General features: G+C 37.8%; 2 protein-coding genes across 2 annotated transcripts; one reads left to right on the top strand and one right to left on the bottom strand.

The window, feature by feature from the left end:
• The first annotated feature begins 847 nt into the window (after positions 1 to 847).
• Positions 848 to 6,642, top strand: LOC109705806 (protein STAR1). The gene is made up of 4 exons (XM_020226584.1): positions 848 to 938; positions 1,206 to 1,568; positions 5,110 to 5,297; positions 6,221 to 6,642. Exons 1-4 carry the CDS (start codon positions 923 to 925, stop codon positions 6,470 to 6,472), a joined length of 819 nt encoding a protein of 272 aa, XP_020082173.1. The 5' UTR covers positions 848 to 922; the 3' UTR covers positions 6,473 to 6,642.
• A 1,938-nt stretch (positions 6,643 to 8,580) lies between these two features.
• On the bottom strand, positions 8,581 to 22,124 carry LOC109705805 (verprolin-like). The gene is made up of 2 exons (XM_020226583.1): positions 22,008 to 22,124; positions 8,581 to 9,855 (listed from the first exon to the last, which is right to left on the bottom strand). The coding sequence occupies exon 2, from the start codon at positions 9,819 to 9,821 to the stop codon at positions 8,769 to 8,771; it is 1,053 nt and encodes a 350-aa protein (XP_020082172.1). The 5' UTR covers positions 9,822 to 9,855; positions 22,008 to 22,124; the 3' UTR covers positions 8,581 to 8,768.
• Between the last annotated feature and the right edge of the window lie 5,337 nt (positions 22,125 to 27,461).

The following is a 27,461-nucleotide window of genomic DNA, read 5'->3' as shown; positions in this document are numbered from 1 at the left end:
CGAAGAAGAGAGAGAAAGAGGAAAGAGAAAAAGTAATAAGGGTATTTTGGTCAGTTTGCTGAAAAAGCGGACCGAGTCTGCAAAAACGAAAAATGTGGCCCGGTTTTGCAAAAGTCTAAAATAAGTGAATTTTTTATGCAAGTTGACCTTCATTTAAAATACAAGGCACTGGCATGCATAAAAAAAAAAAAATTACATAAAAATATTTGAAGTTTTCTCATTTAAATATTGTGTGTGCCCTTTAATAGAATTTTTTATATTTGTGACACGAAAAATACTTCTTATACAGTTAAAAAAGAGGGTGTAGATCTTACACCTTCATCGCAAGGTTCATAATAATCTATATTAGTAAAAATAAAAAAAAATTAATACAATAAATAAAATATTAATGATCTTGAGAAAGAATAAGTATAAAATATATAGTTTATTTTAGAGTGTATCTATATTATTGCTCAAGTGACACATACATAGGGAATCACACACGCAACGTGGCGTTCTCTGACGCTGGCATCAGCTAATGATCATGACCCCACAACGGATCTTCTCCCTAAAATAATCCTAGTTTCTCTGAAAACCCACCTCCACGTTTTATCTTAGCATTTTCTCATCAATAAAACAATAAAATAACCACATTCCCCTTCATTGAAAGCCTTTTAGTATTCTTGCTTAATTTATATTACATCTCCACTTTTCAAGGCCAAAAATGCCCTTTTCCTCCCCTCCCTCCAATAAAACCATCCTCACTAAAAGACGTTCCCAATCTACACCTGAGTCCACATCAACTATACAAGAGAATTCTATACATATATATATATATATATATATATATATATATATATATATAAAAGAATCTAACTAATTATACAGATGGTATAACACTTTTCCTCTCTTTCTCTGTCTCCTCAATCGGCTCATTTCCTGAATGGGTTCAGCTGCGGGTAACAAACACTTATCTTCTTTCTTCTCCCCCGTCTATTTTGTTCAGTTGCCTCGTCGCTGCCTCCGTGGCCATGCCTCGGTCTCTGGTCACTAATTGCATCGCAGAATCTGATCAGAATATCAATCACTATTTCATTCCAACCATAATAAGGATATATGATCGATCAAACTTAGCGCGTCAAAAGAATCTTCATTTATATATATATCAAGAATTAAAGATAACTAAACTTTGGCTTTTGATGACTATCGATCGTGCGAGAAAATAGAGGAGGTGCGAGAGCATCTGCTAGTGGACGTGGACGGAGGGATCACAGCAACAGCGGCTGCGGGCGCGGGCGCGGGAGCGGGGGCGGGGGCGAAGATCCGGGTGCAGAACCTGACGAAGCGGTCGGAGGCGACGGGGGAAGAGATACTGCGCGGGGTGAGCCTGGACGTGCCGGCGGGGGTGATCGTGGGGGTGATCGGCCCCAGCGGCAGCGGCAAGTCGACGCTCCTCCGCGCCCTCAACCGCCTCTGGGAGCCCGCCCCGGGATCCGTCTTCCTCGATGCCCACGACATCTGCCGCCTCGATGTCCTTGCCCTCCGCCGCAAGGTCGGCATGCTCTTCCAACTCCCAGCCATGTTCGAAGGTACGCCCACCCGTTTCTTAGGAAGACTAATTCTGTACCGATTCCTATCGAATTATTTTGGTGTTCCAATAAATTTTGTCATTCTAAGTTCTTATAAATATAATAAATGATAAATATATTTATATAATGTTCAATTTTTATATGTTGTTTCTATAAAAATTTTGATATCTTCAAATATATTTAAAAAATTTATCAGAAAAATTTAGTTAATTATAGGTTAAATACTTAACCCTAGTTAGATTTTGACATTTTTATTTTTTTTATATTATACTATTATGGCTATTGGAGAGACATATTTGTGATGGTAAAATTAAACATATGAACAGTTTTTTAACGATTCTCTGACGGTAACAAACTAGAGGGATATATTTGAAAGTATCAAAATTTTTATAGAAAAAATATATGAAAGTTGAATTTTATATAAATATATTTATCATTCACTATATTTGCAGTAATCTATATGAAATTAACTCTTTTTTTTTTTTTTTTTTAGCCGTGGACTGAACCAATTGCATGATTGTTTGCCTACATGAATAGGCTTTTTGAGTTACTTATCTACAAAGAAGAAGTAAAAAACCCAATAATTCACCAATAATTCAAAAGAAATTGTTAAATATAAATAATCCAAAATATCCTTCTTTACATGTTTATGAGATATCTCCATGTAAGTATTCGGGTAGAAGTTGAATTGTTTAGGCCCATAATATTAAGTCAAACATTTACGGGATGCAGAAAATATCGATTGTCAGTTAGACTTCGGTCGGTATTCCAGGGAAAGCTAAATTACATGTAATAAGAATTGTAAGTAACAAAATGCGTGAATCAAACTAGTTTCATCTTGCGGTCTTATCGAAAAATAGAAAAACATATCTTCACATACTTTTTGGTCTAAATTAATTTCGACTAAATAGCGTTCAAGAGTTTAATAAATAAATTAAAGATCCAAGTCCAATGCCCAAACCATGCCAATTTTAGGATACCATGTTGCTATCTTTGGAATAAGACATTCTTAGGAAACCAAATTGGTTGCAATCTTAATTTGTTGTTTCCAACTTTATCTAATTAGACTTTTTCTCTTCCCTGTTTTGCATAGTTCTATGTTTCTGCAAAAAAGGGCTATCCCAAGGATATCCCCGTCAATCCACCAGCTCAAAATTTGATATTTAGGTCTCATTTGGTTTACTTTTTAAAACCCTAATTAATTATACATATAATTTGATATGTTGGAGAAATTTTCTTTTTTTATTGTTATAGTTTATTAGATTAGAATGTATTGGACAATACGACTAAGTAATAGATGACAAGTTGTTTAAAAAATAATTGAAAGCAAAAAAAAAGTTACTCTTAAGATTTTGTATTTTGTTGTAAGTAAGATTTTAGATGAGAGGATTGAAAGTAATTTACTGACCACTTTTATACTTTCTGATATATATACAAAATTCTATCAAACATAATAAAAAATAAATACCGCACCAAATAGGACCTTATTTTGCAATTTGGTTCCTCTTCTTTTTTCCTTTTTGTTTTGAAGAAATACGAATTTGATGTGGCTAAAATTTGGCTAAAATTGATCTTAATTTTCTATCTTGAAATTCAATTTGGATTATTCTTGAAATTACTCTTTCCAACTCACTGATGCATTGCTTTTATTTAGTTTGGAATATGAGGAGAAAAGGGGGAAAAAAAAAGAGCAAAAAATAGTTTTCATGATAATTATTGTTATATGTTAAAAAAAAAGAAAAAAGATGAAAAGATTATTTCTTTTCCCATTAACCCAAAATATATAGAAAAATAAAATCAATACTTTTTTAGGCCTCACTTGGCATCACTATTATTTTCTTTTTCATTTTTTCTAAAAAATAATTCAATATATAATTTGACATATCAGTATAATTACTTGTTTTTTTTATTATATATTATGACTAAGTAGATTGCAATGTATACATCGTAACTAATTGATGGACACTAACTTTCAACATTGGTACTGACCATCCCTAAAGTAAGTGGCAAAAACTTGGTGGTTGGTACCTGAGGTCCCAAGTTCGAATCCTAATTGATTCATATTTTCAGCTAAGTTTATTTCTAAATGAAATAGACGAAGCGAATAGCGTACTACCTATCTCTCAAAAAAAAAAAAAATTTTCAACATCGGTTTCTTCCGGTGAAAATGCAATGTGACCACTCAACTATAAGTGGTTTTTGAAATTGGTTTTTAACTTTTTAAAAATAAAACTTACCGTTTCTAGAGCAAGTGGGAAATGGCTTAGTGGTTGGTATCCGAGACTCAAGTTCGAATCTTAGTTGATTCACATTTCCAGCTTAAGTTTATTTCTAAATGAACTAAACGAAGTGGGTAGCGTGCTATCTATTTCTCAAAAAAAATTTTTTTTTTTTTTTTAAATTTACTTCTAATTCTTTGATGATTTAATTTAATTTAATAATTTAATAACAACTAATAGAATCATAAAATGATAAATTGTTTTTTACCCAAAATTAAAAGAAAAAACTCAAATTAAAAAAATGGAAAGAGAGGTCAATTCAAAGTGACATAATACTTGAGTTTCCGTACATATTCACCACTACTTTTTCTTTTTGAAACGATAAGAGGCGCACTACGCCCAACTGGCGCAGGTTGGGGGGCCCCACACCGCCCTCCAATGCGGTCCACGCTTTGGATATTTCTTGCTGACGTCATCACGGCTTCACGGACCATTGGCCTTGTTGGTTGATATCATTACCGGTGGCGGCCATGTCGCCCTAAACCAGGTCCACCATAGACCAGTCTCCTAGGCTAAGAATCCGTTTCTCACGGTAATTTCAATGGGTAGGGATACGCTAAATTTTACCTAAATCGGAATTTGAACGGAATATGTTTAACAAATACCAAACAAATTAATATGGCTTCAGTAGTTATGAGTATAAAAATAAAAATTCAAGGAATTTATGTTCCAGAATGATTTTTCTCTTTAGAGCCCACCCGAACCCGAGTGCATTCGGAAACTTGAGTACCAACCTGTTTTGTATTATATATAATATATCCAAGATTGAATTTGTGTTTAGATTAGAGTATGATATATTTTGAAATTTCGTAAAGAGAAATGATTGTTTTGGAATTTGTGTTTTTAAATTTAGGTTGGGATTTTCAGTTTTTTTTTTATCAGTTCGGTTTTGATTATGAATTTTTAAAACCTAGCGGGTTCGGATTTCGATCTTTTCTCGAGTTTGATTTTGATTTATGTATTTTTAAACCCGACGAGTTTAGGTTCAGATTCGGGTTCCGATTTCGGGTTCGGTAGTCGCGTCCAAGTTTGGATTTTTAAACATCCAGCCAGAATCCGACCTGTTGACATTAATTTTTATTGGAATCAGTTTGCTCTGCATGACGTATTAGGTTTTTACTCTGAAACTATGCATAAATATCATATGCAAAACCTTGCCAAGTTATAATTTGTTTTTGGTCTGATGGGTTTTCCGGCCCTTATTGTGTTTATGTTGTATAACTTTTGGTCTTGCTTATGTTCTTCTTTGGCGAATGAATCAGGTACCGTGGCAGAAAATGTGAGATTTGGACCTCAGCTAAGAGGAAAGAAGCTCTCGGACGCTGAAGTTCAGAAGCTATTGAGCTTGGCAGATCTCGACCCGTCGCTTGTGTCTAGGCCTGCGTCCGAGCTCTCTGTGGGACAAGCCCAACGCGTCGCCCTGGCCCGAACACTAGCCAACGACCCTGAGGTCTCTCTCCTCTTTTTGGTCAACTTTGAACTTTTGCCATTATTTCCTAGGGAGTTTTCATACAAATCCCTAATGTTTTGGACAATTTCAAAAATTAAAGTTCCTAAATTTTCAACTACGTAAATTTCTGCATAATCTAAACATATTCTATTACAAATTATGATTTTTAAAACTCTGGTAAAGTTTTACTCTTAAAAATTTGATATCCACTTGATATTTTTAAAGTTAGAAGGAAAAGAGAATAATATTGCAATAGAAGAGCGTATATCCAACATTTACAATCATAAATTAAAAAAATAAGGATAAAATTTAAAGCCGTTAATGGAATATTCTTATATTTCTTTGAAACATGTTAAGTGAGAATTTTCGTGAAAGAAATATTCAAAATTTAGAGACTTACATAAAAGGCTAAAACACACACAAAAAAAAACTACTCTTTGAAAATACTTACTATTCTACTTATCCTTCATAATTTTCAAATTACCTATTTTCAGAAGGTTATGACATTAATATAGAGATGGCCAAATAACCAAATTGCTCTTAATTATTATACTTGTTCTAGCTAGAGTGAAAACACACTTTTTTAATATATTCTTGCTGTTCTAAGGGGAATTTTTGGTATAATATATATGAAATAGACGGAGCAATGATGGAATCTTGACGGAGGAGGGTTAACTACATCAACTTGAAACTTTGAGAGAGTAAAATATAGATTTTGTAAAGTAAAAAGAGAAAAGTGAAAAAAAGGAGTATTTACAATGGGATTTTCTATAATTTAGCCTAGATTAATAAAACGAGAAGTTAGAAAACTTTATCAAAATTATCTAAGATGTTAGGGACTTTTTTGTAAATTATTCTTGTTCCTCCTGCCAAGTTAGGTTTTAAATCCTAAACTTGTAGTGCATTGGTTTTGTCCTGGGAAGGTACTCTTGTTGGATGAGCCCACTAGTGCATTGGACCCCATATCGACGCAAAACATCGAAGAGGCGATCGTCCGGCTAAAGAAGACTCGAGGGCTCACGACAGTAATGGTGTCTCACAGCGTGAAGCAGATCCAACGGATCGCCGATTTGGTGTGCCTTTTGGTGGCAGGAGAAGTCGTTGAGGTGCTCCATCCGGCGAATTTGTCCCACGCACAACACCCGATGGCTCGACGTTTCCTGGAACTTAGTTAAACACTTGACCGTAATCAAATCGTTAGCATTGCGCTCTTTCTATGGTTTCATTTTATGAAGATAGTTAGTTGTTTGTGATTTTGATAGTAAGATGTTTTTGATAATTCAAAATGTATTTTTTTACATAATAAAAAAAAAAATGCAAGGTTTGTTTTTAGCCATGATTATGTTATATATGGGTTTTAAGTTTTACCTTAATTTGTATGTTCCATATGACTTGCTGCAAATGCAAGTTCTCATTGAGTTTCGATAATCTGGTAAACTGAAGATGTGGTTGCGATTTATATTAGCAGAACTATATATCCTACCATTTGCTTAAAGAGGTTGATGAAATAGCTTTTTGTGAACTAGATAGTCAAGTTGTGTTGAACATTAATCTTTATTAATTCTTTTAGTAGAAAAATTATTTTAAAAATTTCAGTGTGTTCAAACAGTGAATAATAGGATATAGGTAAGGTTCAAGATTTTCAAAACAGTGAGTAATGTATATATATTTTTCTATAGCAAACATATATATAGATAGAGACTAGCTAGAAGATTAGAAATAGTGTGTGGGTCGAGACATGCAATGTACTGTCTTAGAAATAAGATTGCCTCTCCATGTGTGCATGAACGATGTTTCAGTGATTACTTTTAGCAATACAATGACTACGAGCTATATCCTATCAGTACATCTCCAAAATATATGGCACAATATAAATCCGCTAAGCTCTCAGAGATCCAGCAATATATAAGTAAAATAGTAAGCAAGGATGAAGAGCTCCGAAAATATGTTCATGGAAGTAGGAAGCAACACTGGAAGAAGAACAAAAGAAGCAGAAGAGGTGGAGATAGAGTGTATGTGTAAATCCCTGTAGGGTACACCCTCCTCATGTATAAATGTAAGTATCCAATAAGGGCAAGTCATTTCTTGTGGCTAGCTGATTCGGGAGGCCAGTAAGGGCCGGCCCTACTGGCCTATTAATGATTCATAGCTATTGTAGTTTTTAAGTTTAGCAAATCCGGTTCAATTTGGAAAAGCAACTGACGTTAAAAGAATGAAAAGTTGAAAGGTCCATCAACCACAAATAAAAAAAATTTAAAAACTACTTAAGAGTGTTTTCTGGAGCTGATATTTATAGATTTGATTTTGATATGAACAGAGTTTTTGATAGAGTTTGTCCATTCCAAGTTAGTAGCTAGTTAGGTTAAAAATCACTGACATGAAAACGACATGATTGAAATACAGTGACTTCCAGACTTTATAAAAATTATCATACAGATCGACACAATATAAGAATAAAATTACTACTTTCGGAAGTATAAAAAGTTTGGTACTTATTTGGTGCTTCCAACTTTTTAGCCTTCAAATCAACTTCTTTAACTATTTCTAACATTTGCTTATCCTATGGGGATAACTCACTCATCGAAAATCACTCAACTCTAAAAGGGGATCACTATCATCCTGACCATGCAACACTTGATCTAAGCCGGAAGTACTAACTCTTTTATGCTTTCAAAAGTATAGTAACTCTACACTATATATAAAGGCAGTATTATTAATTTTGTAAAGAAATACACTCTCGTAATTGTTTTCTTGCCTAAAGGAAGCAATTGGACTTTCCTAACAATTTTTAAACTAAAAAATAATTATATGCAATTAGAATCAGCCATGCAACATATAAAAAATGACAATAGTAATCCCAACAACCATTTAAGCTATATGCAAGGAAACAAAATAATTAATTGCTTACATTCTCTTTTATGGGCTTAATTTGGCGCACTTTAAACTAGTAATTAATATGGCTGTGCAAGATCGAGAAGGACACCTAACAAATATGAGATGAATATGTAAAGTGTGCGTAAGAGGATATAAAACACGCAGTGAACACATATCCATAGAGTATCTGATTCGTTAGAAAACATGTCTGAGATGGACACGACACAAATATGCCAATACCTTTGAAATGTCAAGTTTTATACATGGTTCTTTACTTGTTGTTTAACAAACACCTAATTTAATCTAGACTTATTCTATTTCTATCAAAATAAGAGTCACAAATATCGTCACCCACTCTAAGATATCTTATAAATTCAAGATATTTCCATACATTTATAGTTTATTTACCATATATATTGCAGAGAAATAAACAATCAAAATAATTGTATTCAAATCACCAAAAATTATGTATACATCAAGGATAAAATTAATTTCCCTTACAAGTAGTTACTGAAAGATCAGAACAAATGAGAATGCAATATTAATTAGTTCAAGCACTTACAAAATTTAAAGCATCTTGAAGATGAGAGCTAGGATTCAATCCATTTCCCCTCCTCCCTTCTCCTGGGTTTGATCAGTTTGAACCTCACTCCCATGCAGTGACATCACAGTCTCAAAGGCTCCCACCAGAGCCTTCACCTTGCTCTTCTTCCTCTCCAGCAACTTACTCTTTGTCTCCTCTATCACATCATTGCTCTTCACAGCCTCCTTCTTTCCCCCATGCTTGGTCTCTATGTTCTTTTCTATGTTCTTCTTCACCTCCAACATTAATTTCTCCTTCTCATAATTCCCCACCTCATCACCTCCTCCTCCCTTTGGATCCTCTAAAGTAGTGTTGTGTGCAATTTCAATATTGTCCTCTTTGATCATCTCTTCATTGCTCCTGCTTCCATCTTCATGCACTACTCCCTCACTTTCTAAAGGACTTTGTTCATGCTGCTGCTTATTACATTCATGAGGAGGAGGAGGAGGAGGAGGAGGAGCATCTTCTGCGGCTTTCGCATCAATGGGGTTGGGGAGTAGTTCGTTCGGCAAGTGATCTTCCATCGACGATATGCTTACAGTGGTTTCAGTACTCTCTTCGATCTTATTGTTTCCGAGTAAACTTAATGCAGCAAACTCTAGCAACCCAGGATCACTACTTGTCCTTGATAATGAACCATTCTTAGCTTCTTTCCTCTTTACGACCGCCCCGGGGCTCCTCCCCCTCACCACGACAGATGAAGTGTGGCTGGTTCTACTTTTGGAAGAAGCACTTGCTGAGGGCTTTTCTGGTAAGTGCTTGTGAGAAGCTACTGCTTTCGACGAGGAAGGTGGAGCCTTAAGCACTGCTCTCTCCTTCAGGGCAGTTGTTGGAGGCGCATTTCGTTCCGTCGATCGTCTTGTCGACGGAGGCTTCACGACGGCGGTGCTTGCGGTAACTGCAGTAAGCCCGCGAGACGGCACAGTCGGTTTCTCCGGGCGGCGTTTGGGGGAGGTCGGAAGCGACGATCGGGACGACGGGCTGCGGCGGGTCGAAGAGACTGTGCTGCTGCTGCTTGTCTTCTCTCTCAGGGTGGTTGCACCTTCCTTTTGCTTTGATGTAGCCATGAAAGCTTGTTGTTTGTGTGCCCACAATGAGAAGCTGTAGGTTGGTATGATAAAGGAGGAAGGTGGTTAACTTGTCACTAAAGTAGATTTGAGAATATGGTTTTTAAAAGAATAATTTATGCTCACATCCTTTACTTTGAAGACAATGTCAGAAAAGTTCTCCAATCTTTTATTAAAGTTTATTTGTGTGTGTGTAAAAGTCAGGATAGAGTCTTAGGTAGGGGTAAAAGTGGTTAGGATAAACTCTGATTGAATTTCACATGAAACTCTATAAGATGTAAATGTGAATGTCCAAGATATAATATTCGTCACATATTTATATCCAAATTTGCATTCCGCAAAAAATAGAAATAAATGGACGCGAATACAGTTTTTTAAAAAATCCGATTGTATTCGACCATTTTGATCTCAAAAAGACAAAAGAGATGTAAATATATATTGCAATAAGATGAAATGGCTTTGTATCATATTTTTTATTTGTTTTACTATAAATTTCACAAAAATTATATCTATATTTATTTAAAATGTTATTTTATTGAGTAAAATATAGGTATGTAAAGTTTGAAGACGAGTGTGAACATGTAATTACATTGTGTGTTTTATTGACATTAGTTTTAGTTTATAATTATATGTGCATATCAATTTGTATTATTATGAAGAATATCCGAATATGAATCCAACTCATATCTGAATCTGGATTTGTTTTAAGCGGATATGGTAATAAAATTTAGCATATTCGAATCCGAATTTGTATCTGAACAAAAATATGGATGAAGATTTGCTTTAGTGAAAATTCGATCGTATTCGACTATTTTCACCCCTAGTATTAGGTGATAAGAGAGAAAATTGTAATTAATATATGTAACAAAATGTTCACATAAGCAAATTTTCAAAAAGGATGATACAAGATAAAAGCGCTACTGGAATATTCATATATTCCTCTAAAATAAGCGGAAGCTGATTTTTCCTAAAGAAAAACTGAAAACTTAATAATTTGATGTAAAAAATGAAAAAATAAAAGAACGAGAACGTCATTTTTGGCTTTTGCCATGTACACAATTTGTTTAATTGTATTCTTGCCGCACCTATACCTTAACATTATTTTCCCTAATCTTGCCACGTGGTAGCCTATCTTTCACCATCAATTGCCTCTCTTTTGAACCAAATGACTAAGCGGTCTCTTCGGCTTTCCTTCCCTGTAACGTCTACCTCTTCGGCTTCCCGTCTTATTAATTTTTTTTTTATAACGTATGTCTCTTCGACTTCCCATCTCATAATTCCTTCTTTGTAACGTCGCTACTTCGACTTCCCTCTCATTAGTTTCTATTTTCTAAGAATCGTTGCCCGAGAAGCCTGTGGGCACGGCAAATGGCATTCTCGACAACGACCTCGCCTACTACGTCCGCTCCCCTCGAGCCCGCAAGCGCACCGCCCTCGCTCTCACCGTCAACATCGAGTGAGTCGAACTCTAACCCTAGCCTCGAACCTTTCTCCCTCGATGTCGACCACTTATATTTGTAATGTATAGAACTTGCCGAAAAAGAGTTGAAGGCGCTATGATATTTCACGAAAGTATCGGTGTTAGTAGAGAATGCCCTAAATGAGGATACAAAGGGGTCCGATTTTTATGTAACACATTTTTTTCTTCTATAATTTTTTTTATCTTTCGTTATTTTTTATTAAATTATAATTTTATTCTAAGAGTTTTAAAGTATTTTTTATATTATTAAATTTAATCAAATATGATTATATCCGCCGCATCGCGCGGGTTCCTACACTATTATACTATATGGGTAAACTACTAACAAATCAAAAGATTTTTATAATGCCACGTGGACGTTATGATGATTTAATTTTTATTTTTTAGTTTAATCTACGAATCATAATTAATTGTTGATTATATCTCTCATCCAATTTTCATCTAGCATCTCCTAATTATAATTATAAAATTGTATATATTTTTATAATTATATATTTAGTTAGTAAAATCTCTATTAGGTCTAATGTTGCACACCTACAACGATTAAAATAGGTGGCAATAATTTAATTAGTTGTGTAAGAGCAAGTTTGGTGCATCCATTTTTATAGGAGAATTTTGTTAAGATGTCTTTTTCTGATCATCTTTTGTATCATTTGGTCATATTGAATTTGATATCTTTTAGGAGAATTTCTGAATAAAGTCCCTAACTTTTCATGCTTTTATTGTTAATAGTTTACTTGTAAATAGTTTTATGTCAGATAATTAGTAAGAGAGTAAATAGTAATTGATATATACTAACAAACCCCAAACATATATAGTAGGCTCGAACTTTTAGATTGAATGAATTTTATTAAAGATGTCACAGTTTTCGACTCATGTGGGCTAAGCTAGGCTCAGAACTTCTTAACAAGTGGTATCAACATCAACGCCGATAGTTTAATGATCTTTGACTACTTGTCTATGTGCCTTGGTGCAATCCAGTTGATGCACCCAAAAGAATTAATTAGACCCGAGAGGCATAGATTAGGTGCAAGGGGTCGGATAATTGGCCCGTTTAATTAGTCTAACACGAGTAATGCAAGCGAGGCACATGGGCTCGATGAATTACTGAGTGGCCCAGAAATGTATGGGGTGGAATGAGTGACTTCGTAGTGACTCATAAGAAGAACTTAAAGGGCATTCTTGGACAGATGTTTTCTCACACTTCTCCCCGCGAGCGTACCTCGGAGTCTTGGAAGTACGACGAGGAGAAAGAGGACGGTGGAGTCGCCGAGTAGAGGGACCACGGTAGAAACATCAAAGGAAGATACGGCGGAGACGAAGCGACGAGGGAAGGTCGTGGAGACCTCGGAGCCCAGGAACTATCAGAAGACGGAGCACCAGGACAGGGGTGGACCTTGGAGGGAAACCATCCGCTCTCCTCACTCTAAGCTAGACCCAGAACTGGAGCGCAGATTCCAAGGGCTCAAACTAGTTTTTCACCATTTGAGTAAGGGCTCAAACGAGCTTTTCACCATTTGAGTAACGGAGTTAAGCTAGCCACGTACCAAAGCTCCTCCACCAAGAAGGTACTCTGGGCAGATGCTGCAGGGCTAGCCTTAACTACGGTTATCTACTTCTGCAAGGACGACTCTTCTTTAGTCCTTGGACAATGTGCGGTTCCTAAACCTCAGCTTGGAAACAACTTTCAGGCTGATGACAAGACATGGCCTGATGAGCGCTATACGAGCAACAGGCATTTTACTCCACCCTATAAGAAGTCCTACAGAGACGCATTGCTCTGTCCAGCTTCCACTGCTTCACCCCGAAACTACTCACGATCCCACTTCTTCAGCCACAGCAAATCCAACCGATCCACCTCCCACTCCGGCAAGTGCTTTAGGTGCCTCCAAAGAGATCATAGAGTCTCCCGATGTCGAGATGCTATTCGGTGTGCCTGGTGCTTCAAAATAGGGCACAAAGCACGGGCCTGTATGAATCGACTGCCGATGGACATCTATAGAGCCATGTACGCTCGCCCGGCCTACTTGAGCTCTTTCGTTCCACCTTCTGAAGATTTCTTTGCCCGGCAAAATCATTGACGCAACGCGATACTTGCCGATGTGGTCCCCCCGGTGAACCTTGGCCACTTCCCCCAGGAAACCATTGCCGACGGCCTTGCAAACCGTTTCGATGGCTACCCAACCGACTTCCACGTTGCCCGTAACAGCGAAAGAGACTATGTCATTTTCCTTCCTAAATGGGTCCAGAGCGACTATATCATGCAGCGTTAAGTAATCAGCCTGGGGGATTTCAAATTTTAATGATTTGCCTGGAACCTGTACAATAGTGCACGACGCTCTTCGATTCCCTATCAAGTCTGGATCCGACTGGTTAGCCTTCCCTATGAATGCTGGTCATCTCGTACTGATGCAGCTCTCGTCAGTGGCTTCGGAAGGTTCATTAGAGCGGACGACTTCACCTCGCGCATGATCAACCTCTCTTGCTATCGATGCCTCGTCACCGTGAACCACCTCTCCAACATCCCTGAGAATCTAGAGATTACATTCGGTGATATATCTATCTCGGTCTTGGTCTAGCTAGATAGGTGGGGGCGCGGTGGCAACAACGGACGCGGTAATCCCCCTCCACCTCATAATGAGCGTTCATATCACCATGACCCTGATGCAAGGTCAACTGAAGTAGATCGTCGCGACTTCGGTAATGCTGAAGCGCGATGTTCAATGAACGGCGACGGCTTTGACAGAGACGACTCCTGGAACTCCTCGAAAATTCGAGACAAAATGCGTGGTGGCTACCTTCCAGCTGGCCGTAGAAGAGACCCACCAGCCGAACGCGGCCCCCCTACACTGTCACTGGGGCCATCTGCTTTTGCTTCTCCAAGCGACGGTGAACTTTAAAGAGGAGTTGAATGGTCAACCTCCTTTTCGAATTCTCAAAAGCTTGACCTTTCCCCTTCTGGGAAATCGGACTTAATGGTTATCGAACGTACAAAATCTTCAGAGTGCTTCAACCATGCAACGTTTCCTTCGGCTATACCTCCTCTTTGTCTTGTGTTTCCCACTTTCTTGAATGGGGCCTCACAAGTTATGCGCTGGGATCCGCGCTAGTCTTACGAACATAGGAATGGAAACTACGGGAGTCTCGAGACTGTGGAGAAAAGTGGAACTTTTTATGGCAGTAGCCGTTGTCCACCCTTGGGATTCTCGAGCTTTTGTTTAGCGGTGGATAATGGAGCCCTCTCCTTGGGACCCAATCCCACTAATACCGGTTGGATTCTTTCACTCCAAGTGCCTGGACCTATCTCTCTCAAACTGGGCCTCGATCTTCCGCCCCTACCTAAAGCCGGCCTTTTTAATTCTCTGAGTCTTATCTACTTCTAGTTGGGCCCCTTTGTTGCCCCGACTTTGGCCTGCTTTGGACTGTTTATGGTGGGCCCATCTATGGTCTTGCTAGGACTGAACCTTGGACTTGATACGGGGCCTCCAGATTCCTCTCTTTCACTAACTATGGAGCCCCTGGAAGGGATCTTGATCCCCTAGATCCAACTGACGGAGAACTTGCCTCGGACTCCCCTAGGACTACTAGTACTCGACTACTCAACCTGCCTAATTGCACTAGTTTAGGGAGGGCCATGACAAGGAAATCTCGACTTCGAGAGAAGATCGGCCAAAGTAAAGCTGCTCGCAAATTGTCAAGCAAAAAAATCAAAGAGAAGCCCTTCTTTGTGGCATCAACCTCTCTACTGTTGAAGCTAAAGAATTGCAATAGTTCATGTCTGTTGAAGTCTAGTTTTTTACGATCTCTTGGAAAACAGCTCTCCTACCCATCAATCTTTGTGTTATCTTTTTTACTGATGCTTAACATTTTTAGTTGGAATGTAAGAGGTCTTAACGACTCTCATAAACACTGTCTTGTTAAGTCTGTTATCTCTAAGCTGCATCGTTCTGTTGTTTGCCTTCAAGAATCTAAGGTGGATTTCGTATCTCACTTCTTTTTTCGCTCATGCTGCGAATCAAATTTTGATAAATATCATTTCCTTGCGACCATAGGGGCTTTCGGCGGCCTAATTACTTGTTGGGACTCAAATCACTTTCGCTATGCAGAAGTGATTATGAGAAAGCACTCCCTGACTCTACTATTGACCTACCTTACAAGCGGGAAGACCTTTTTTCTCACGAATGTTTACGGATCTCCAAGTTGAGATGGAAAAGGCGAATTCTGTTCGAAACTCTTATCTTTCAAAAACTCATGTTCTAACAACTGGGTCATCTGTAGGGACTTTAACATCACCAAAAATCAATTGAAAAGAAAAATGAATACTTAGAGTAGAAAAGTAATGAACATATTTTCGGACCTCATTTGGCATCATGAAGATTCGGATTCAAGACTGTTTGGCTGAGAAAAGAAGATTTTCTTTTAAAGATTTCTCTCTAATGGAACGAAGTCCCAGCTAAGACTCAGCCATTCTTACTATCACCGCTAAACTACGACATTGTCAAGTAAGAATTAAGGAATGGTGCAAGACGCATTTCTACAACATATCTATCTCCAAGAAACACCTGTAAGAAGAGCTACAAAAAATCGATCAGTTAGAAGAATTGCAGGATCTGATCCAGCAATTCCAGGATAAATGGGTTGATCTTAAGAAGCGCCTCTAGCTAATTTTAGAGGAGGAAGAAATCCTCTGAAAAATCAGGGCTAAACAGCATTGGTTCAAGGAAGGAAACGATAACACTAAATTCTTCCATGTAGTAGCCAACGGTCGAAGACGCGCCAACACGATTGATGTCATAGAAGACGACAATGGACAACACATATCCAATGATGTGCACAAGAGATCCTACTTCTGTCATAGATTTAATCGACTATTCAAACAACAAGATAGGAGATCATAGTCCCTTGGAGACTGGAGTGGACTATATCAGTCTAACAGACTACTTTCCCCCGAGCTCTTACATCCCCATTTTCTCTTGAGGAGGTCAAAAAAGCAACCTTCCAACTTGGAGGTGACAAGGCTCCTGGGCTGCATGATTTTTTGCTAATCTTCTTCCAAACTTTTTGGAAAACTGTCAAAAGAGAACATCTTCAAGATCTTCATCGACGTATAGGAGGACAAACTCTCCACTGAACCGACAGACTACTCTTTTGTTTGCCTCATCTCTAAAAGGAAGGAGCTCATAGGCTCAATGATTTTCGACCTATCAGTCTCATAAATAGAATACAAAAAATTATCGGGTAAATTGCATTGTTACTCTCTGAACTTTTGGCGAAGTTTCACTTTACCCCTCGAACTTCTAAAATGGACATCTAACACCCTAAATTCTAATATTTCGTTCATGTTACCCCTTCCGTCAGTTTTCCGTCAAGCTCCGTTAACCGGAAACTGACAGAAGGGGTAAAACGAATGAAATATTAGAGTTTAGGGTGTTAGATGTCAATTTTAGGAGTTTGGGGTGTTAAGTGAAACTCGCTAAAAGTTCAGAAGGTAGCAGTGCAATTTACCTCATAGGACTCTTGACTATAAATTATTTTATTATAATATGTTACTTATGGATTAACTACTAACCCTCAAATTAGTGATCATTTTTTATTTTGAATATATATGTATTTTTTATCCTAAAATAAATTATACCATAATTTATTCTATATTTTATTGTAATAAAATAAAAGCGAAAGAAATGAATTAGAGTAGCTTAAAGATAAAAAAAGTGCAATACTAACTACCTACGACGCTCGAACACTCTACTGTCCTTGTGCACTCGCTAATATGGTTGATTTACAATAGTTGTCCTCACTCGGATATAGAGATTTTAATTCTTAGTTAATTTTCTGTAGTACTCGTTTGTCACTTTTATCTTTAGAAACATTGTTCTAAAAAATACACTTATTTTCTATGAAATTATGCAATGTAATTTTATTGTAGCGTAAAATAAAATTTTTGTACTTTATTTCAGCCAATTAAAAATTTTTAATATAAAAATATAAAATAATATTTTATAATACTTTAGAACAATGCTTCTAAAGTATGATAAATTATGGTATGATTTGTTTTAGGATAAAAAAATATGTAAATTTAAAATCAAGCATGATCACTAACTTGAGGTTTAGTAGTCAATCCATAAGTAACATATTATAATAAAATAATTTATAGTTGGAGTAACTTGCATTGTTACCTCCTGAACTTTTGGCAAGTTTTACTTACCCCCCCAAACTCCTAAAATAGACATCTAACATCCTAAACTCTAATATTTCATTCGTTTTACCCTTTCGTCAATTTCCGGTTAACGGAGCTTGACGGAAAACTGACGGAAGGGGTAACATGAACGAAATATTAGAGTTTAGGATGTTAAATGTCCATTTTAGGAGTTCGAGGGGTAAAGTGAAACTTCGTCAAAAGTTCAGGAGGTAACAATGTAATTTACCCAAAAATTATCTCCAAAGTTCTTACCAATAGGCTTGCTCAAGTGATCCAACTATTGTCTCGCCCTCGCAGTCGGCCTTTCTTAAAGATCGTCTATTGGCGGACTCGTTTGTCACAGCTAGCGAGCTAGTTGCTTTCAAAACAGGAAAGTAGTGTGTCAGTATCAAGGCTGATTTTGAAAAAGCCTTCGACAATGGCAGGTGGTCGTCTCTGAAGAGCATAATGATGTGGTTTGGCTTCAATGACAAATGGTGGACCTGGGTTGCAAAGTGTATCTGCAATGCTAAAGTTGCCATTCTAGTGAATGAGACATCGACAAAATAGATTAAAACGAAAAAAGGCCTTAGACAAGGGGACCCACTATCCCTCTATATCTCCCTCCTGGTAGTTGATTGTCTTTCTAGGCTAACAGAAAGAGTTAGGAAGAACTTGCTTCTACGCGGAATCGGTCCTTCCGAAGATTGTGAAATAGTTCTTATCCAATATGCTGACGAGACAGTTTTCTTCTATGAGCCTTGGAAAAGCATCTTACGAAATCTCCGGTTTGTATGAAAAATATTCGAATGGGCCTCTGGACTCAGGATCAATAAAGACAAGTCTGAATTGTACTTCTTGGAAAACAATCCTCGCAAAGCATCGAGACTCGCCGCTATACTGGGATGTAAAGTAGGTAATCTCCCTTTTTGCTACCTGGGCTTACCTCTGCACAATAAGCAACTAAGAAAGAAGAATTGGTCCTCAGTCATCAATCGTATCAATATAATAATTGAAGGATAGAAAGCAAAGCTCCTCTCCGAATGAGGAAGACTCATCCTCGTCAACTCCGTTCTCACTAACCTGCCGCTCTTTTTCTTCTCCATTTTCAAGGCCCCTAAGTGGGTTCTGCAACGCATTATAGCTTTAAGAAGGGCATGCTTCTGGAAAGGCTACACCAAAATTACTAGGGGAGCTTGCCTGGTAAGCTGGAAATTTGTCTGTAGAAGCAAGACAGAAGGTGGGTTAGGGATCAAGAACACGGAATCGATGAATATGGCACTTTTAACCAAATGGTGGTGGATATTCTTCAATGACCCTGCCTTGCTCTGGAATAAACTGGTGAGAACACTACTACAATAGACGAAGGCCTTTACGCTAGGGACGAACATTCGTGCCTCATTCGCAATGGTGGAGAAATTTGTTGCGCTGCCGAGACGTTTTCAAATGCGGCGCAACCTACAAGCTCAGAGACGGCAAAGATATCAGGCTGTTGTACGACATCTGGATTGGGGAAACCCCTCTGAGTACACAGTTTTCGGAGATTCATGACAGGCTGCGAAATAAAGATGTTATAGTGGCACAGTGCTGGAACTCAAGCGGCTGGAGATGGCGTTTTATCTGTCGCAGATCTGCAGCAAATCATATCGCACAGAGTCGTAGATAGCTTCTACAGTTTTAGGTCCTGCTCCAGCCTTTCTGTCCAATCCGCAGGTCGAACTCGGTTAACTGGCAAAGCACTACAAACCAACAATTTACCGTCAAATCTCTTTACCTATTCCTTTCAGACAATGGTGTGAGAGATCCTATGAGTCATTTTATTTGGCAACTAAAAATCCCTATTAAAATAAAAGTCTTCATCTGGTTACTACTTTGAAAGAGACTTCTAACTGACGACCGTCTACATAAATGCGGCATACCAGTGAATCAACAATGTGTTTTCTGCGCTTTCGACATGGAAAAATGAGACCACCTTATTAGCCATTGTGTATTTGTCTGATACTTATTTCTCAATGCGGAAGGCTCGTCCATTTACACTAAGCCCATGGAGAAAGTTCGAGGTCTTTAGAGAAAGGCTATTAGCCTAGCCGACGCAGGAAAGAGAACTAGAAGCCTAACTCTCTTGTCGGCTGTCTGGTGGGTGGTCTGAACTGAGAGGAACAACTTTATCTTCCGCAAGAAACCCACGGTTTCTTCTTGCTTGTTGGACTGTGTCAAACATTTGCTATCCAAGTGAAGCGAGCCCTCTGCTGTTCACTGACTCTTCTCTCTAGTCTCTTTATCCTAAGTCCCTCTTCCTGTTTCTTCAGCGCCTTCTCCTACGCTTCTTATTTTTCTTTTTATTTTTGGCTTATTTTTTTTACACTTATTTTGGAAGCCAAGCCACGACTACTTCCATCATGTATGCTTAGTTCATTTTGCCTAATGAATGAAGTAGGTACTCGCTACCTTTTATCAAAAAAAAGAAAGAAAGAAAGAAGATGATTAAGTTCAATCCTAACAAATGGTATCAAAGTTGATGTTTTAATGATTCTGGGCTACTCGTCTAAATGGTATGGTGCAATTGAATTGATGCACTCAAAAGAATTGAGTCCGAGAGGCACACGCGTGGCATATGGACTCAGATAGTCGATGCAATTGAATAGTTGGACATGAGAGGCACAATTCAGGCACACGGGCTCCATGAATTCTTGACTAGCACAAGAATTTGAAGGGCATATCCTTCAGACGAGCCTAAAACGACTAAGTTTGAGGGGGAGTTGGCTGGCTGATTGGCATGTGAAGAAAAAAATTGTCAAGAGATTACATGTGAATAGTCTCACATCTGATAATTACTAAAGGAGGAAAAGGTTTATATGTATTATATGTACCAATACACGTGAGTTTTTAGATTAAACGAGTTTCATTATATATATGTCACATCTTTAAGCTCGCCTTAATTATAATTTCATTTTTTTAAAAATTTGGCGTGTATATAAAATTTATAAGGATAGATTATTAGGCAAGGGAGCGTAAAATTTTAGTAAGGAGATGCGCATACAATGTTTACACAAGTGCAAGTTTGCACAAAAGAATTAAAATTAAAAGATCTAATAGTATATTATTAAATATATCCAAAAAATATTCGGTTGAGAAATTTATGGAAAAAAAAAAAAACTCAGCGACTTGTAATAAAAGATGAAAAATAGGGGCTTTTCTTGAAATTATCTAAAAAGTAAGCGACTTACGAGATGAATTACTCTTTTCCTCCTCGTATGTCTCTATTCATACATTCGTATAAATGAAAAGTACTTCCATGCATGAGGACTAAGTATTAATGAATCAACTACTTGTTTTTGTTTACTTTAAGTAGTTTTGCAAATTTTTTTAAAGCAAGTATTAAGTATAAATTTAATTTTCCTATGGTTCATAAATCATTTTTTATTCTCAAGTTAATTTGTGTAACGTCTCAATCTTTGAATAAGATACTACATTTGGTTTAGCGGATAAAATTTTAAATGCGTGAAAAAAATATAAAACAATTATTTTGATCTAGCCCGATGAAATTTTTTCCGAATTTCATTTCATATTTCATGTTCAAAATTCAGAATATATCTTTTACTATGATATTATGTGAAATAATTATTTATCTTAAAAATCTTAATTAAACTGCAAAAAAAATGATGTGTTAATACTTTTAGGGCTTGTTTGGTTCAATGGTGGAATTGGAATTGATAATGGAATGAGAATGAATTGGAATGGTAATTGGAATGACCCACTCCTCCAAGACATTTGGTTTATTTGTAGATTGGGAATTGGAATGAGTTATTCATATTTCATTGTTTGGTTCGTATAAACTAAAAAAATTATAGAATACTATAATACTAATTTTACTCTCAAATATAAATTTATATTATTTAAAATTTATGAAAAATATAATACTATTCTCTAATAAGTTTTCAAAAAAAATATCAAATTTATTTTTAAAAACTTTTATTGATTGGGTTAGGGATAGAGTTTGAGAGAGGATTGGTTTTTTTTTTTTTTTTTTTTTTGTGAGAAAGAGGTGAAGAGAAGGAGGGTGAGATGGTTACAAGGGCTTAGAGAATTTAGTGGGCTTCCGGAATGAAATTTCAATCCGGATTAAAAGTCCGGAATCAAATTGAAGGCTAATGGGTCATTCCCATTCCAGTCCGGAAGAGAAATTCCAAACTGATTCATGCGAACCAAAAAAAATTAACTGGATTTGATCAAACCGATTCCCATTTCATACTCAAAAAAATGGATGAACCAAACAAGCCCTTATTATATTCAACAATATTTTAACACCTAGTAGATAAATCATAAAGAATGCTGCATGTAAACAAAATTATGGAAAACAAATCAATTCCAGATGTTTTAATTCATTCTTTGAAATGAGCATCTCAAAAGATGTAAGAGTAATAGATTTTCTTTTTTGCTCTTTTTTTTTTCTCTGGTGGGAACATCTATGAATAATAATTGAAACTAATTTCTAGAAGGAGAAACAAAACAGGGGGAAAAAAAGTACCTTGAATTAAAGCAACCAATCGATCATCTCTCTCTCTCTCTCTCTCTCTCTCTCTCTCTCTTGCTTCTACGTTGCCTCAGAAACTCAGAGAGGTTGGCATGGTGGGGGGAGGGAGAGAGAGAGAGAGAGAGAGAGAGAGAGAGAGAGAGAGAGAGAGAGATGGGTAAGATTGGTGATCAGAAAAAACCGGGTAAAAGTAGATGCTCCATGCTTTTAGTTCGTAAAGAGCAGACCAAGTCAAACGTAATTTAGTTATAAGAAATTTGGTTTAACTTTTCTAAATACAAACTGTAACGACTGAAACTCGCTAGCAATAATAATTCGTTGGGCTCAAACCACTAGCCCAAAATATTTAATTCCAGTTATTATTACTAGTATCCATAGTCTCATATATAAACCCAATAATAATACTATTTCCTTCCGATGTGGGACTATTGGGGTGTCACACACTCTCCCGCCCAAGATCACATACTCCCTCCATTTAGGCCCTGATGTTCTCGTCAGCCATTTAGGCCCTGATGTCCTCGTCAGCCTTAAACACACACAGCCGAAGATCATTAGGCGATGTGAGACTTGTCTCGCTAGTCTTATCATTCTGATCCTAGCTTAATCTATCACTTTGTCATCTCGACCCTATCCAGGTACTCATCAAACGTCATGACGCATCCTGATGTTGGGTTTCAACCCCTTATTAGGGGATATAAGGATGGGTTTCAACCCCTTAGGGGATAAAAGGATGCGAGAAAAGTCTCGCGAATACTCTGCCATGGTGTGGTTGCCCTGCCCGCTAAATATAACGCCTCAACCAGCTAGCAATAATAACTCGTTGGGCCAAACCACTGGTCCGGAATCGTTAAGCCCATTTATTATTATTAATATGGAGTTTTCTCATATACCCAATGATAATTTCATTCCCAACCGATATAGCACTATTGGGGTGCCACACAACCAATTAGTTGTGACAAACACAAGTTTTTATAACTATTATGTGAACTAGTCACGTTAAATGTATTTATTCTCTAACACGTACGTATCTGGATACTTATGTTTTGCGACTCGAGAGTCTTGAGTTCTTAACCTGAAAGAGTAAAAATTTGTTTAGAAATTTTGCGTGAGAAAGAACATGTATGAATTTCCGAACTCACCGAGTGTGACTTCTCAACAAAGATTTGCTTTAGCATTTTGGTGTGCAATAAATTGTCCTTTATAATTACTTGAATCATTTATAATACGCTAAAATATAAAAAATCGCACTATCAATATTTACTTTACACTTTACTCTCTTATCTTTTAAAACCTTCTATTTTACCTCCTTTGAAATTTAAAATTTTTTTTTTTTTGAGTAAACAGGGATATACCCTATTTGTGTTTAGAGAACCAAAAGAGGTTTACAGACCTAGTCTCCGTTGATTGTAGCCTAAGCAAACCGAAGGAAAACTCCACACCCACAGCATAAGGAAAGGTAACATAACAAGTAAGAAAACACAGCAAAGAAAGCACAGCAAGGCACTATCCTACACCGATCACGTTCCCAGAGCACGTTGCCACAGAGCCATGGTGTCTATCACTTTTCTTTCAATTTCGTCGCTTCTAGACAGCTGGTTGTCGAAAATTCGTTTGTTTCGTTCCTTCCATAATTCCCAACAAGTTGATGTGAGCAAGGTGTCGAAGCCTCTTATGCGCCGGCGTCCCCTGATTGAGATTCGTGCACGATTCCAGCGAGCAGGAAGATCCCCCGGTAGGGCGAGCAAGGCACGATGAGTGGTTAGATGGTGTTGTAGAAGATGAGTCCAAACGGTCGCTGAGTATGTGCAGGAGAAGAAGATGTGCTGTAAATTCTCTCCGCTCCTTGAGCAAAGGGAACAAATCGATGGTCCAACCCATCCCCTTTTCGAGAGAGTATCGGCTGTCAAAATTTTGTTTCTCGCTGCGAGCCACATGAAGATTTTCACTCTTAGCGGGATCTTGATCGTCCAGAGGCAAGGGATGTAGTTTGTGTTCACCCCATCATAGATAAGGAAGTTGTAAGCTCGTCGTACCTGAAACCGTCCATCCGCATGCCATCGGCAAGAGATAGAGTCGTTGTCGTTTATAAGTGATGTGTTCTGGAGCAGTACTTGATGCCGCGGCAGGTCCCCCTGTTGCTGCTCTTGGCCCAAGTCCGTCCCGAAGCCGAGGTCGATGCTCTGGGCAAAACGCTGGATCCATTTAGCTACCGATAGATTTCGGTGCGTCGAGGCGGCGTATAGATTGGGGAATTGGTGTCTGAGAGTGAGTTCACCGGACCATCTCGCGTTCCAAAAGGATGTTAAATGTCCATTTCCCAGCACTACAGTAGTGGATGCGTGGAGAGGCGGCGCGGTGTCGAGGATCCCTTTCCATATTGGGCAGCACCTTAGTGCAGATTTGAATTCGGCTGCAGGGTGCCGGTACCGGTAATGTTTTTGCATCAGAAGTTTAACCCAAGGCAGGTTGTGGTAGGTGTAGAAATTCCAGAGTACTTTCATGAGTAGAGCCGAGTTCATGATCCGTATGTTTCGGATGCCCAGGCCTCCCCATTTTTTTGGTCGGCACAAATGTTCCCAGGTAACTAGGCAGTGAAAACCATTTCGTAGCATTCGGCCCCTCCAGAAGAAGTGGTGGCGAATTTTGTCTATGATATTAATCACCCAGGTAGGTAGCTTGAACAACGAACAAAAAAAAGCCGGGATACTCGAGAGTACTGAGTTAATCAGTATAAGGCGCCCCCCCTTGAGAGTGTTTGTCCCTTCCAATCCGCCAGGCGCTTACTGATCTTTTCAATGAGCGGCATGTAGTCAGCTCTTCGCAGCCGCTTAGGTGAGAGAGGCAATCCCAAATAGTTGAGGGGAAATTCTTTCTCAGGGCATCCCAGAGAGGTTACCAAGGAGGACGCTTGAGCATCTGGCATATTGATTGGGGTGACGGAGCTTTTGTTGTAATTGATCGTAAGGCCCGAGCACCCTGCAAAATTGTCCAGAATAAGCTTAACGATCTCCGCCGACCTTGTTGATCCATCAAAGAAGATAATCAGATCATCCGCGAATTGTAGAGTATGCAGCCGCGCATTTCCGATCCCAACGTTCGGAAGTAATCGTTCGGTGACGGCAATTTGGATAAGTCTGTAAAGGACATCAACACATAGGATAAAGAGGAGGGGGGAGAGCGGGTCACCTTGCCGAAGCCCACGCCTGCACAGGAAGGATCTCCCCGGGGTGCCATTTAGGATCACCGACGTACTAGCCGAGTAAAGTATAGAGCGTATCCATGCTATCCAGCGCTGGCTGAATCCCCTCGCTTGGAGAAGGTTAAGCAAGAAGCTCCAGTCAACCTGATCGAAAGCCCGCTCAAAGTCAATCTTCAATAGAGCTGCACGTTGCTTGTTAGTGTACAGGTGATGGACCAAGATGTGGGCGCAATTGAAGTTATCTGAGATGTGTCGACCCTTTAAGAAGGCAGCTTGATATGGGTTTATCAATTGACCCAGGACAGTTTGTAGCCGCGACGCAAGGACTTTTGAAATCAGTTTGGCGACACTATGAATCAGGCTAATAGGCCGGAAGTCGTTGGCCGATAGGGCTTCGTTCTTCTTCGGGATGAGACATAACCACCCAGTGTTGACTCCCGTGAGATTCGCCATTCCATTGTAGAAGTTATTGAACATTCCCATAATATCGTCTTTGATGAGGTTCCAGAAATGCTGGTAAAAAATCATTGGTAATCCATCCAGACCCGGGGCCTTCTCAGGGGCAGAAGAGAACACAGCTGTCTTCACTTCGGAGACAGTGAAGGGGGCATGTAGACATGAAAGGTCAATCTGTTGATCCGCGTAAATTGCCTGCAAGTTGATATCGACGAAGGGGTTAAGTTGGACACCCAGCTGGTTGCGGAAGAAGGAGAGGAGATGTCCAGCAATTTGATCGGGCGAGGAAAAGGTGTCCAGAAATTTAAAATTATAGCACTTAGCTTCGCACTATTACCATTTATTTCATCATTATTTTATGTATACATTATATTGTATAGCTGAGTAACTATTGATATATATATATATATATCCATTTTACTTTCTAGAAATGACGAAAAAAAGAAAGTTAATTAGTAATTAGTAAGGGATCATTTCTACAAGTTTACTTCATATGAGAAAAAAAAAAAAACAAACATTCTTATACATTCCTACTATTTCTAAGAATATAATAGACAATTGATAAGTTATTCGACTGTAACGCTAAATTATATACGAAATACTATCAGCGGGATAATGATAATGGATTAAGTGCTACAAGTTTAAATTTTAAAAGGACGAAGAAATGAGATAAAATGCAAAAATGAATATTTATATAGAATTTTTTTGCATTTTTGCCTTTATAATTTGTTAGAATGGTATCACAAAAATTGGTTTTCAAAACATACAACAAACAATGCTCACATGGATCTTGTATCTGCAGGAGATCGTTCTCTAAACTAGGAGTTTGATGACATGAATTGAGACAACAGATAAAAATAAAATCAGCAGACTTGGCCCAATCATTTAAGATAAAGAATATACAAAACATAATTGTCCCATATTTGAGAGGAAATTAATTAAAATGTTTAGCATACCTAGCATCGGTAACACTTACTAATTTCGGTCTGATTAGGCTAAGTGCTCGTGATAGAAATGAACGAAGGTCTGGCAGTAGATCTGAGTCCAATGATTTAAAAGCCAAGTCGAACAGGCTGGTTCAACCAGTCTAACCATATATGATCCAGTTTATAAAACAGTTTGGTTCAACCTTTTGAAACGGAAATGTCAAAAAATCGCTTTAAACCATTTGAGTTGGTGATTCAATATCGAACCAGTAAACCGGTCCGGTTTGATTTCAAACTGACTAGAATTTTTTTGATCAAGTCATATTAAAATACAATGGCATAAAATCAACTTAGCTAATTTTATTTTTCATTAGCACAAATTAGTCTTATAAAAAGTGAGACTTGAAAAATTATATCTACTTAGTTTAGTTTAAAAATCAATAATATTTTATAATTAAGTACTACAATACTAGAATAATAATATATGTATATTTTTCTATACAATAAAATTAAAAATATTAAATATATGACGCCATGCTTATGTCACTAGTTCAATTAATGGGTCACCCACTGGTTGAATCTAGGGGTGGAAACGAGCCGAGCTCGAGCGAGCTTACCTCGGCTCAAATTCGACTTTATGATATAAAATATATTAATAAAACATGAAGCTTTATAATCCTGTATAAAAACATAGTTTAATATCTATTACAAGATATGTTTAATTTAATAACTAGCATATTACAACTCTTAAAGTTCGCCGAGCAAATCTCGAGCTCGAGCGAGCTGAACTTTAATCCGAGCGAACTCGAGCCGAGTTTAATTAAAGTTAGGTTCGAACTCGAATTTAAATCCGAGTTTTAATTAAAG

This window comes from Ananas comosus, unplaced genomic scaffold, assembly GCF_001540865.1.
Source record: "Ananas comosus cultivar F153 unplaced genomic scaffold, ASM154086v1, whole genome shotgun sequence".
Lineage (NCBI taxonomy): Eukaryota > Viridiplantae > Streptophyta > Magnoliopsida > Poales > Bromeliaceae > Ananas > Ananas comosus.
Note: the sequence above shows the minus strand (reverse complement) of the source record. Positions and strands in the feature narration are given on the sequence as shown.

Excerpts from the sequence above, each read along its gene's own strand:
- LOC109705806 (XM_020226584.1), top strand. Across the intron at positions 1,569-5,109 it reads ACTCCCAGCCATGTTCGAAG|GTACCGTGGCAGAAAATGTG; the intron begins GTACGCCCACCC and ends CGAATGAATCAG. Across the intron at positions 5,298-6,220 it reads CACTAGCCAACGACCCTGAG|GTACTCTTGTTGGATGAGCC; the intron begins GTCTCTCTCCTC and ends TGTCCTGGGAAG.
- LOC109705805 (XM_020226583.1), bottom strand. The coding sequence starts at position 9,821 with ATGGCTACATCAAAGCAAAAGGAAGGTGCAACCACCCTGAGAGAGAAG.